The 13634-nt window shown below is 47.9% G+C and overlaps 1 protein-coding gene across 3 annotated transcripts in view; it reads right to left on the bottom strand.

The window, feature by feature from the left end:
• The window catches only part of LOC104299678 (ubiquitin-conjugating enzyme E2 E2), a 229209-nt gene extending 216816 nt beyond the window's left edge, over nt 1–12393 (bottom strand). Inside the window, exons 1-2 of one of the 3 annotated variants that reach the window (XM_054161243.1) lie at nt 12171–12393; nt 7042–7230 (exon numbers count right to left, since the gene is read on the bottom strand). In XM_054161243.1, coding sequence (XP_054017218.1) covers nt 7042–7217 — 176 coding nt within the window. In that variant the 5' untranslated portion in view covers nt 7218–7230; nt 12171–12393. The remainder of the gene's footprint in view (nt 1–7041; nt 7231–12170) is intronic. The other 2 variants (XM_054161241.1, XM_054161242.1) reach the window with 2 other exon arrangements.
• Nucleotides 12394–13634: the final 1241 nt, after the last annotated feature.

Here is a 13634-nt window from a genome sequence, read left to right as displayed (position 1 = left end):
TCATGAGTCCTAATCCATATCCCTTCCATTCTGAAACTAAAGGGTACAGAGCAAGATCTTCTCTCTCTGTTTCATCTCAGCTCAGAATTTCTAACACCAAGAGCACTAAAATGATCCTTTATCAAGCCTTTCCTGTGACTGAGCAGACAAGAACAGCAAACCTTTCTGCTTGAAGTGTTAACTGATTGGATGGTACTTTTTATTTATGTTCAAAAATCCTAATTGCTTTTGCAGGCATCTAAGATTAATCCTGATTGAAACATCTCTTTATCTTATACAAGCAAGATATTAATGATACTATCCATCAGTTGCTACTCAGCAAGTTGTCCATACTTATTCTCTTACTCTGTGGCATCCCAAATTAAAATTAATATAGACACCTTACACCTCTTTTGTTGCAGCTTTAATTTACCTTGCACACATGCTGAGAGAGTATTTATAAACCCTTTCTGTAGAGCAGCTGACACACAGTCCTTGGTTCACATGTCACAGCATTCACAGTTACAATCAAATCATCAGCCAGCATCCCAGAGAGCCTTGCACTGAACAAGACCTCCAATGTGCAAGCCAGTTGTTGTTTGCACGGGTTACTACTCTGGCACTCGCTTCATAGCTCCACCGAGCTGCCCCCAGAATCTGGCAGAGGAGAGAATAAGCCTCGTTTCCTTCCCTTACCACAGAGGGTTCACCACAAGAATATGTGGCCTCTGGCAACAAAACATTTTTTGCAAGATCTTTTCTTGCATCTTTCACTTTGGAATTCCTGCCTCAGTGCAGTTTATGTTTAGTTATGCCGCAGAGGAGGAAGGACTCCAAATTAAAACCATTGTATGCATCCAGTTTAGTAAACCAGTAAGTCACTGGAGTACATATATACACTGGTGGCTGGAAGAAGGGACACATCACATCCATTCTTAAAAGGGGTAGAAAGGAGGACCCTGGGAACTACCAACCTGTCAGCCTCATCTCCATGCCTGGGAAGATCATGGAGCAGCTGACAAAGCACAGGAAGGCAATCAAAGACAGCCAGCATGGCTTCACTATGGGCAAGTCCTGCCTGACAAACCTTGTGGCTTTCTATGATGGAGTGACTCTGTCACTGGACAAGGGACAGCCTATGGATGTCATCTATTTGGACTTCTGCAAGGACTTTGACACAGTCCCCCCTTAACATCCTGCTTGTCAGGGTGGAGAGAGATGGATTGGACTGTTCAGTAGACAAGGAATTGGCTGGGTGGTCACATCCAGAGGGTGGTGCTCAGTGGCTTGAAGTCCAGCTGGAGAGCAGTGACAGTGGTGTTGCTCACGGGTCTGTACTGGGACCAGTGATGAATATTTGTATTTTCAACCTACCACACAATGCTATAGGCAGAGAGATTGAGTGCACCAGCAGCAAGTGTGCAGGTGACACCATGCTGAGCGGTGCTGTCAGTGTGCTAGAGGGACAGGATGACACCCAGAAGGACCTGGACAGGTGAACCTCATGAAGTTCACAAGAGCACGTGCAGGGTTCTGCACCTGGGCTGGAACAGTCCTCACTGTCAGTGAAGGCTGGATAGAAAGCAGCCCTGAGGAAAAGGACTTGGGAGTTCTGGTGGATAAGAAGCTGGACATGAGCCAACAGTGTGAGCTCACAGCCCAGAAGGCCAAGTTCTTTACCATGAGAACACTGGAACAGGTTGCTCAGGGAAGTAGTTGACACCCCATCCTTGGAAATATTCAAGGTCAGGCTTGAGAGGGCTCTGGGCAACCTGATCTAATGGAGGATACCCCTGCTCACTGCAGGGGGGTTGGCCTAGATGACCTTTGGAGGTCCCTTCCAATCCAAACCATCTTATGATTAGGGAGTGGGGTGATGGTAGGGGGAGAAGTTCTTACTAGTAATCAAAGCCCCAGGCTGCACACATAGGACATTTAATTTGCAGTGTCATATCTGATACTCTCATTCTCTTAAAGCAGTCATTTGACCCCTCTCTCAGTTGTATATATATAAATACATATACACACACACTATTTTCCCATCCACTTTACTAACAGAAAAGAACAGAGTTGCCTTCCAGTAATAGTGCAAAGGTTAATCTACCCCTAAATTCAGAAGCATGAAAGTACATTGTGGATTTCAAATATTATTAATTCTTATAGACATATTTACTACTGTTCCAAGCCTAGAGGGCCTGTGGATTGTATCCTTTACGACACAGCTGAAGCCTCTAAAACTAACAGAGAACTGAACATGTCAGAAGATTTCCCAATATATAGCAAAGAAGCAAAATAAGGGGCTATATGACAAGAACCCACTGTCACCACGTCTGCTTTTCTAGAAGACATGCTTCTCTACCCATAAAGACCAGGTGACCCAGGATACACTGTTTAGAAAATACTAAGAAATGCAACCATTTGGTTGGGCTGCATCCAAAGCAGCATTGCCAGCAGGTCCAGGGAGGTGATGCTGCCACTGTGCTCTGCTGAGATCTCACTAGGAGTACTGTGTCCAGGTCTCGAGCCCTCAATATAGGAAGGACATGGACCTGGTGGAGAGGGGCCAGAGGAGGGCCATGAAAATGATCAGGGGGTTGGAACATGTTTGCTACAAGGCCAGGCTGAGGGAGCTGGGGGTGTTCAGCCTGCAGAAGAGAAGGCACCGGGGAGGCCTGCAGGAACAGGACAAGGGACAATGGCCTCAAACTAGAGAAGAGCAGCTTCAGATTGGATGTTAGGAACAAGTTCTTCACTATGAGGGTGGTGGAACACTGGAACAGGTTGCCCAGGGAAGTGGTTGAGGCTCCTTCCCTGGAGATATTCAAGGTGAGGCTGGATGAGGCCCTGGGCAGCCTGATCTAGTTGGGGATGTCCCTGCTGACTGTGGGGAGGTCGGACTGGATGAGCTTTGGAGGTCCCTTCCAGCCTGGACCATTCCATGGTTCTATTTCAGCATTTTATAAACTGTGACTGAGCCGAAAACTGATCTAAAGATCATTAGATGGTTAGAGTCATGTTGGTGGAAAGGAAGTATTTTCTCCTCCATACTGTGACACACCATATGACAAAGACACTTCTCACAATGGAAGAAGCATTGAACATGCTAAATACCTCTCTTAGATTCCTTGAAAATAGTGCTGAGACAAACAGCTCTGAGAAATACAGGCAGGGGGGGTGGGGTGGGAAACAAACTCTCATTTTTATTGTGCTGAATTTCAAGCAAATGTAATCCATTACCTGTTTGCTACTCCCCAAGGTTAGAACTTCTTTCAATAAAGACTACAACTTCAGTTTTAACGTTCACAATTCACAGCTGGCCCAGGTATTTATAAAGAAAGTCCAGGACTGGATCCAAAGGTCAAGAGAATTTTCAGAAGCCAAGAAAAACAATACATTTATTTGTCCAGCTACTCTGTCAGCCAGGAATGGGTACACTTCTCTCAATCCAAAGGTCATCCCGAGATTTGCTACTCAAGAGGTAACAAGATACCTGCTGTTTTCAAGGACATCAATTCAATTCTGGGGCTGAACTGTAACTGTGACATGCAGCAAGTTCCTCAATCTTGACAGGTTAGGCAAGAAAGGCTGCTATTTAAGGTGGTGCCCTCTGGGTGAGGAAAATTGAAGGACTAGCACGCTGCATGACATATGCTATAAGCTATTACACCTGATAGCAGCTACTCCTAAAAGTATTAGCACAGAAGGATGGCGTGTGATGGCATCCTGCCTTCTGGATGCCATCGACAGCAATGCTAACAGAAGAAACTCTATTTCTTAAAACCAAAAATCTTACTCACAAACAAAATCAAGCAGTTTCACATAGGCTCCATAGTCAGACCATCTGGAAAGCAGTAAGCTGCAGGAGTAGTCCATTATAGAATCATACAACTGTCAGGGTTGGAAGGGACCTCAAGGATCAGCCAGTTCCAACCCCCCTGCCATGGGCAGGGACACCTCACACTACAGCAGGTTGCCCAGAGCCACATCCAGCCTGGCCTCAAAAACCTCCAGGGAGGAGGCTTCCACCACCTCCCTGGGCAACCTGTTCCAGTGTCTCACCACCCTCATATCCATACATGAGACATAGTAGCAGTTTGCTTTTACACATGCACAAGTCATCACACTGCTAAATCTCAATTTACATAAAACCTACTGCTACTGAAAAGTCTTTAAATTGGACTACATAAACATACAAACAAAAAGCGTAACAGAAGCATTCCAACTGCAGACACAAACCTTCATTCTAATCCAAGAGACACACTAGGTGTCATAATGTAATCCAAAAATACTGTGACTGCAATTCTGTATGTATGGAAAAGCTTTCCAAGTGAGAAAACATAACTTTCACACTCAGGACAGAGTCAAGTCTGGAGTCTGTGACTTTAGCTCCAATGCCACATTAACTTGCTCTGAATGGGAATTAAGTGATCCTGACCAAAGCCACAGGTGCAGTATACCCTGCTCTTTAGGTTTGACTGATTTCAGCAGAGATGACTCCTTCAACTATAATGGAGTTATTAGAGGGAACTGCACAATAAAACACTTAACTGAAGATTATTGTGACTTTAGAGTAATGCCACAGAAATCCACACAACTCAAAATCTAGAAGAGGAAGAAGTTGCTAAGCATACACACAGACAGCTGAATTACTTCCACTTATTTCAGGTTTTTTAACCTGGTCAAGAACTACATTTCCATTGGAGGAACACAGCCTTATTCCTGCACCATGTTTCATTTCTAATGAACAAAACCAACAATGTTACTATGAAGATAAACCTGGTACTATAAAAATGATGCTGCTGTGAACCTGCCCAAGTGCTAGGCCAGCCAGCACTCCTGAGAGAACTGTTTGTCATTTATTGGACACATCTAAACAACTCTTAAAAATCATCTCAGCTTCTAAATTGCATAATCAAAGGCCTTCCTTCACTAGTATCACACATGTGCAAGCCACTTTCGAGTCTAACTGGCAAATGTCCCGATGTCAGCAACTGGCATAATGAGCTTTAGCAGAACCGTAAGCAGGCCTGATTAAACTTTAAAAGGTTTAAGTAATTTTATCTCTGTGAAATGCATGTTGATAAAAGCTCTACGCTTTGAAGATGCAAAGCTAAGATTAATAGACCAATTTCTAACATATCATTATTAGTTTCTCAATAGGATAGTGTCCACAGGCCCTTGTCAGAACCGTGGCAGCGTTACGTCGCAAGGTCCGGAACACACGGACTCTCTTGTGGAGGTGTTACAAACCAGATTTTGAGACCATAAAAGCCAGGATCAGTCCAATAGGCCTAATGTTTTAAAGAATAACAACAGCAGGAAGCAGATGAAAGAGAAAGGCAGAAACAGGGGCTGTGGAGTGATAGCTGGTGGGTTTGTTTTTCCCCTGTCAGTCATAAAAACAAACACAGGCAAGATTTGCAAGCCAGCCTGCGAGAGACAGGACTGCCTAATCCCCTCACCGGCTCACAGCAGGAGTGGGTCTCCAGAGAGTATTTCACCAGGGGAGACAAAATAAGAAGACATGTGCCCATGGACCTGATGGAGTGGGTCCAGAGGAGGACCATGAAAATGATCAGGGGCTTGGAGCACCTCTGCTACAAGGATAGGCTGAGGGAGCTGGTGGTGTTCAGCCTACAGAAGAGGAGGCTCCAGGGAGACCTAATAGGAGCCTGCCAGTACCTGAAGGGGGCTACAGGAAGGATGGAGAGAGACTGTTTGCAAAGGCCTGCAGGGACAGGACAAGGGGCAATGGCTTCCAACTAGAGAAGAACAGATTTAGATTGGATGTCAGGAACAAGTTCTTCACTATGAGGGCAGTGGAACAGGTCACGCAGGTTGAGGCCCTATCCCTGGAAATATTCAAGGTGAGGCTGGATGAGGCCCTGGGCAGCCTGATCTAGTTGGGGATGTCCCTGCTGACTGCTGGGAGGTCAGGCTGGATGACCTTTGAAGGTCCCTTCTGGCCTGGACCATTCTATGATTCCATGGAAGAAAAATATCATGACAATACCTCACAGGAAAGACAGAAGAGACTTCAGGAAAGTAGGCATTGGGCAAGGGACAGATTAAGCCAAGACAAAAACTTGAGTATTGAAGAGATGTACACACACATTTATATATGGGTATTTACAGACTCCAACTGCATGTAGATGTTATAAATTATGGCAACAGAGCCTGCACATTTCTCCTTTACCACAGCATCATAGTGGCAGAACTCCAATGTTTTTTCCAGTAGTTTAAATAGCCTTGAATTAGCAAAGAAACAGCATCTGGGAGTTCTGTCAGGACAGTCTGCAGAACTGGTCTCTTGTCAGATTGTTTTAGACATGTTTTCTAACTTCAATAATGTAATGTCATTTAATTTTGTCACCCAGACTAACACCCCTATGTGTACTAATGGCGCAGCACCACACTGTAAATGCCTTCTGCCTGATCCAAGCAAGACAATCATCATTTAGAGAGTGCCATGATAGTACAGAATAATTTAAATAGCTATTCTCCAACCCCACCTTTCCTCTAAAACAGAGGGGAGAAGGAAAATAAATGAGTATTAAACCAGACCACAGTTAAAAGTAATGACACCAACATGCAGTTATTGTTCATTCAAGTATTTCTGGCTCAACCATCTGGGAAAAGGAAGCAAAGTGCTTTACAGCAATAGGTATTACAGTAGTCCTAACATGCTGAGTTACTGAACTGTCTGAAGTGTTTATGGTTAATTAACTGTAAGTTACACTGACAAGTTTCAACATCAGTCATACGTACACATACAGAGAGATATTTTATAAGGCTACAAAACTGTCTGAGATTTACTAGCAATAAAAAAATGTCAGCTTTTATCATGCAAGCTACTATTAAAACCATGTGAAGGAGACAATCTGTCAAAGAAAGGGAAAACTACACAGGTCTCATTATTGTGCCGAGTCTCAGAAGGCTATTACAATGACATAGTACTGTGATAATAAAGCAGTAAGAAAATTAATATACTGAGTCATATATACATCTGATGGGCAGCTGACAAGGAGAAAGGAAAACAAACAGCCAGAGAGAACACCATACCTTTTAGCACTAGTTGACAGTTTAGCAGCTGTTTTGCTTGATATTTTGCCCTCTTTTTTCTTTGGTTGAACTTGCTCCCTTTCTTGTTCCTGCTGAACACCTTCACGCTGATCTCCATCAGAGCTGCCTCCACTAGTGCTTGGACTATCATCAACTCTCTGCCCTTCTGTAGACATGGCAGATGCTGCACTGAATAAAAAACATAAAAGTTAGCTTTTGCTGAGGAAACTGTCCAGTTGTATTCAGTACATGCCTTAAGGAAATAACATGGGAGATTTATGTCTTCATCTTAATACATAACACTTGTGCTACAGTACTTAAGTAGTCTTAGGACTGAAGAGTTTGCCATAAGCATCTTAACAATAATTCCAGAGCTGGCCATTTTAAACCTCACCTCAAATAAATTATAAACCCTTATATATTTATTTACCTATTGTTTGCTGTTAAAAACTGAGAGCTGTTATTGTCTTAAGACTCTGTGCTACCCCTTATGAAATACACCTGCGGACTCACTGCCCAGAGAGGTCGTGGAGTTCCCATCTCCAGAGACATTCAAAACCTGCCTGGATGTGCTCCTGTGTGACCCGCTCTAGGTGATCCTGCTTTGGCAGGTGGTTTGGCCTAGATGACCTTTCACGGTCCCTTCCAACCTCTAACATTCTGTGATTCCAAGTCTGTAAGCTTCCACATTACAAACCCTCCATCCTAGCATGCTCAATGGAAACATTCACAGAACCAGAGGGCACTAACACAGGACTGTTTGTATTTACTAAACCAGAGTGCTTCTGGAACAGTAAGTACACTGGTAGAAGATATAAGGAATTTTTTTCCCTGACAAGGTCTGCTCAGGCAACAGTGTCAGAGAACTCAACCAACAAGAAATCTGAGCATTACTTCAGAAGTCAACACTTTATTTGTACACTACTTAGCTACTTGAATTTCTTCCCTCATGTAAAATAATATACCAATATGCTGACAGATGAGGAAATGACAAGCCCACTGTCACAGCTGTCATTGGCTTCCCTAACTGGTCTAACAAAGGGCAGATGTCCATGAACAACTCTGACTGAATTAGCATATGTGGTGGCAATGATTGTTAGAAAACTTTACCAAAACCCAATAAAGAAACAGGCAAACCCAACCCTAGAAGGTCTTTACTCCAACTACAAGCCTGTAGTTTATATACATACTTTATCTATTACCTTCTGGAGATTTTAATAAAAGAAGCAACTTCATAGCACAGAGGCCCAAACATTACTTGCTTACAGCCAAGCAACCCCCAGGTACCTGGGGGATATTCTGAACAAATCTGTCCAAATCACACAATCACAGGATGACAGGGGTTGGAGGGGAGCTCCAGAGATCATAAAGTCCACCCCCCCTGCCAGAGCAGGGCCATAGACTCTAGCACAGGTCACACAAGAACACATCCAGATGGGTCTGGAAAGTCTCCAGAGAAGGAGATTCCACAACCTCTCTGGGCAGTCTCTTCCAGTGCTCTGGGACCCTCACAGTGAAGAAGTTCCTCCTCGTGTTGAGGTGCAACCTCCTGTGCTGGAGTTTCTATCCATTGCCCCTTGTCCTATCCCAGGGTGCAGCTGAGCAGAGCCTGTCCCCTGCCTCCTGACCCCCAGCCCTCAGTTATTGATAGACATTTATTAAATCCCCTCTCAGTCTTCTATTCTCCAGACTGAACAGCCCCAGGGCTCTCAGCCTCTCCTCACCAGGCAGTGCTCCAGTTCCTTTAGCATCCTTGTAGCCCTCCCTTGGACTCTCTCCAGCAGATCCCTGTCCCTCCTGAACTGGGGACATTTATTAAATCCCCTCTCAGCCTTCTCTGCAGACTAAGCAGCCCCTGGGCTCTCAGCCTCTCCTCACAGGGCAGTGCTCCACTCCCTTAATCAAGACTTTGTTCTTTCATACACCAAGAATTTTAAATTGTTGTGAACTTCAACTTGCTTTTCCTCTTAGCTATGCACAGACACCATCACAATTGAAAACAAAACTATTCACCTTGACTATTGTATGTTTTAATGCTCTCTCAAGGGAGAACAATGACACTGGAGGCTCAGATTCAAACATGCTCATTCAGAAGGATTAAATGGAGTTCATCTCCCTACATTTATGTGAAGAGGCAGTAAAGGAAAAGTAAAGTAACATCAATGCCAACAGGGTTACGTTGAAAAGGATGCTTTGTGGAAAGGACATAAATGTTCTAGTTATAGCTGTATGTAAGAAAATAGATTTACTCCTATTCTGCAAAAGCCTCACCAAGTTCTGTCAAATGGTATGCACTGTGGAGTGGAAAAACATTTCAGGCATTATTGACACAACACAACTAACTCCAAGAGGAACTAGATCCCTCTTTTGTCTAACGTGTGAAACTATACAGAAAGGGAAATCCCCTCAAAATGTTTAGATGCTAAAAGAAATAGAATGCAACAGCAAGTGATGGATATGGGACTAGGTTTGCATTAATTGGTTTAAGCTGCAGTTTAGCTTTTATTAAGGAAAAGAATATTTTATATTTTCATACAAAATTTGACTTAAACCCCCAGCCCCCAGCCTGCTCATCCAAGTAACTCAAATAATGCATAGTTTGTGGCCTAAAATTACAACACAAAAGTTGTTTGTTCTTAAAGAACAATTTTGCCATGGCACATCCATAACATTCCATTTAATATGGTTAAGACCCTTATGCAAGTTAATGTTTAGATATTTACATCCTGGCTGTCATAGTTCAAGATCAAAGCAACAGAAGATTTGGAAGTGATGAAACAGGTAAGTATCATATTCCAACAAGTCAAAATACACATTTAATAACTATAATGCAGTTTTGATGGCAGTTTTGTTTGCTTCTACATACAGCTAAAATATAATCTTCTCTTTTTAGCTAAAATATAGAAAGTTGGGTTTGGGGTTTTTTTTGTAATACTTCTGATGGCATTCACTTCCTCTAGATTTTAGTTCAGAGCTTTGCTCTATGTATCTCATTTCACAAACTCTCTTCACAATGTATATAGTACTTACTGCTGCAGGCCAGAAGGTTTAAAAGTGATTTCATAAAGCCTATATGCACAGGACATCTGCTGTGAATAACCTTGGCTATAAATACTCCTATTATCCAAAAACAACTGTATTCACTTCATAAGTTCAGGTTACTATCCAGCAGACAAACACTGTAACAGTAGCCCAAAGCATGTAATTGCTGCAACATGTAATGCCAGCATTTACATCAGGAGAATGCTTAAATCTGTCATCTGATGTCTGGCCAGTTTCTTGGGAGTTTTTGCCTCTCTGTTCCCCTTTCTGACACCCAGGCAGTTCCTTCCATGCCCTCTCCTCACAGTATCTGCAATTTTAGGAATCTTGCATAGCTCAAGGGATGCTCCATACTGCAGTCCCAGCACATTTTTAAAGGGCATGAAGTTAGACACTTTGAATGCGGTCAAACACACACATGAACATAGAAGAGAATGGAAAAAAGTAATAAAATCAGCTGAAGGGGTGACACTGTTAGGAAAATATTTCATTGCCAGGAACACAAAGAAGTATAAAATATTCCTTGAGGGTGTTTGCAACTGCCACACGGAGTGAGAGGAAAGACAGGCAGTGTCCAGGTTCCTGGCTGCCAGGCTATTCTACATTCAGAGGGTGGTTACTAACCTCCCTGCTGTTGTGCCGAGAAAAATGAGCAGAGGGGACAGAGGAAGAAGTGAAAGGGGACTTCCCCTCCCTCCTCCTCTTTAAAAAAACCAAACAAACAAAAAAACAAACAAAAAACCCCACCCCAAAAAACAACAAACAAGAAAAATAACCACCACCAGCACTCCCTCCCCTCCTCCCCCCCCCAAATAATCCAGCAGCTGGGGACAGAGAGATCCTGGCGATGTGCAGATGGGTCCCTAGGGCGGTAGAGATAGTGATGATGTCTTTCTAAAGCGGTCTTAATTTCCTATAAGCCAAGATAAATGGAATATTTCATCAGGGTCCACGAAGAGCATCAACAGCAGCAGCAGCCTTACTTATCTTCATTAGAAACCGTAAAGGGCGAAAGAACCGAAACATCACAGCAGAGGACGCCGAAGGAGCCCGGTATCTGGCCGGGCAGGGTTCTCCTCTGAGAGGGACACCCAAGGGGACAGGACGGCAACCCCGGGCTTCCACGGCCTCACTACCGCCGCCGGGTACACACGCAACTCCCCCCACCCGTCGGGGAGCCCAGAGTGCGGCATCAGGCCGTACTGGGGGAGGGGGGAAACGTGGGCACCCCCAAAAGCCACACTCATCCCGCACCCCCTGGCCAGGCAGGCGTCAGCCGGGCCGGGGTGAGAAGTAGAAGACAGTCTGGGAGGAGGAGGAGGAGGAGACTGCAAGAGGAAGATGTCGGGGGCACATGAGAGAAGGGAGGGGGTTGGGCTGCGGGGCTCCTCGGGGCGCTCCGGGTTAGGAGGGCTAGAGAGCTAGTGCCCCTCCCAAGAGGCTCCAGCTCGGGGCACCCACCTCACACAGGGCGGCTCGGTAATGCGAGAGTTAGGGGGGACAACGGTAACCCGGCCCCGGAGCGACCCAGGGGCGCAGCGAGTGCCGCGGGGACCACGCGATCTGCAGGGAGGTGGGCCGGGGGTGGGGGCGAAGAGCCGGCAGAGAGCCGAGGGGACCGTCGCTCCCGCCCGCAGTGGGGCAAGCAGGACAAATGGACACGGAAGAGTTGCTGAAGGGGTGTGAAGGTGCTGAAGAGCAATGGAGGCTGGAGAGATGACCGAAGGAAGGATGGATGGAGCCGGGGGGAGCGGGAAGCAGTGGCAGAGATGCTGAGGTGGCAGGGGGCGACGGACAGGACTGTTGCTAAGAAAGGGCATAGCCGCAGATGTCAAGGGGGGTAAGGGGGTACGGAGGGAGAGGTGAGGAAGAGGGAGGGGAGATGAAGTATAAAGGTAGAGACCGAGGGTCGCAGTTAAACGGCGGGGGGGGGGGGTGGGGGCGTGAGGGAGAGATGGAGAGGGACTGGAGAGGGGGGAGGGGAGGGGGGGCGATAAGGGCCTTGCGAGGGGCAGGGGAGGCAGCCGAGCACCTAATCCGGAGCAGAGGTTGGAAGGAAGAGCACGGGTGAGGAGGGGGGCTGCTACCTGCAGGCGAGGGCAGGTCTCTTGTTTTCGCTGGTGCCGGGCACAGGCTGCGGGACAATTCAACGCGGTCGCCCCGACTTCGGCCGGGCGCGGGGCTGGAAAGGGGCTGCTGCTGCTCACTGAGTCATGAGCTCGCTCCCCCGCACTCCTCGCCCTCTCCTTTCTTTCCCTGTTTGCCCGAGCAGCGGCGGCGGCCGCTGCTGCTGCTCCTTCTCCCACCGCCGCCGCTCCTGCCCCCGCTGCCCGAAGAGAACTGAAGCGGCTGCCGCGCGCGCGCCCTTGCCGCCGCCGCCTCCGCGCGCGCGCGCACCCCCGCCCTAGCGTCCAACGGCGAGCGCGCGCCCGCCTGCCAATTAGCCGGGGCGCTCGCGGCTCGCCAGGGGAGGGGCGGGCTGGGCGGGGGCGCGCGCGCACTTTCAGCGAGGGGGCGGGGGGGGGAGGGAGGGGGAAAGTGACAGGCGCGGGGGGCGGGGAGGGGGAAAGTGACAGGCGCGGGGGGGGACTGGGGGGGGGGAGCGCGGGGAGGGGAAAGCGGCAGGCCGGGGGGGCAATGCAACACGCGCCCGCGAGGGCCCGTGGAGGCCGCGCGCCTCCGTGCCAGGCCGGGGCGGGAGGAGGGGAAAGAGCCGCCGGCGGGAGCGCGCGTTAAAGGGAAGCGTGGGGGAGGAGGGGGCGGGCTTCGGGCGGGGCCAGATGGGTTGAGAAGGAAGGAGGTGTGAGAGGATGGGGAGTCCCGACTGGGAGTCAGCGTTGAGGGGAGGAAGAGAGAGGTTAGGGTACTGGGCTCGCTTTCCTCCCGGTGCCCCGGTTCCCCCCAAGGAAGTCCTGGGTGTGAGCGCCCGGGCGGGCCGGGCCGAGGCAGGGGGGGCGGTGGCGGCAGAGGCGTACGGGGGCTGGTATCAACTTTCTTTGCTCTTCCCGTCTTTTTATGCTTCTTTGTTCCCGCCGCCTCCTCCGTCCCCCTGGTCCTGCCGGGCCGCTGCCCGCACCTCCCTGCGGCCTTTGTCTCCGCGAAGCCACCGCGGCACTCCGCCTGACGGAGCGGCCGGAGCCACGCCGGCTTGTTCCCCAGGGAGCGAAGGCTCCGTGCTGCCGCCGGCGGGGCCGGGCGGAGCGGGACGTGTTACCTTGCGAGGGGCGGTGCGAGGGCACACGGTGCCTTCGCCAGCCCAGAGAGAGGGTCGAGGCCGGGGCTTCAGGTCATATTTTGTGTTCATCGTGGTAGTTTCGACCGCAAGGCTACAGCGTCGCATTAGCACAGCTTGATGACACAAACTGCCCCTGGCCGCTAGCAACGTGGGATCACATACAGCATCCCAGCTGCAGATAGGTGCTGTAGCGTGACTGTGGTCAGGTAAGAGAATCTCAAGCAGCACAGTAAGGAATGGTACCAGAGAGGCCAAGACAGCATCTCACTTAAATGTTATGTATGTCATGTGAATAATATTAACCTGGAACAAAACA

The sequence above is a fragment of the Dryobates pubescens genome, chromosome 4 (assembly GCF_014839835.1).
Source record: "Dryobates pubescens isolate bDryPub1 chromosome 4, bDryPub1.pri, whole genome shotgun sequence".
NCBI lineage: Eukaryota > Metazoa > Chordata > Aves > Piciformes > Picidae > Dryobates > Dryobates pubescens.
The sequence above is the reverse complement of the archived record's forward strand: the minus strand, read 5'-3'. Positions and strand labels throughout refer to the sequence as shown.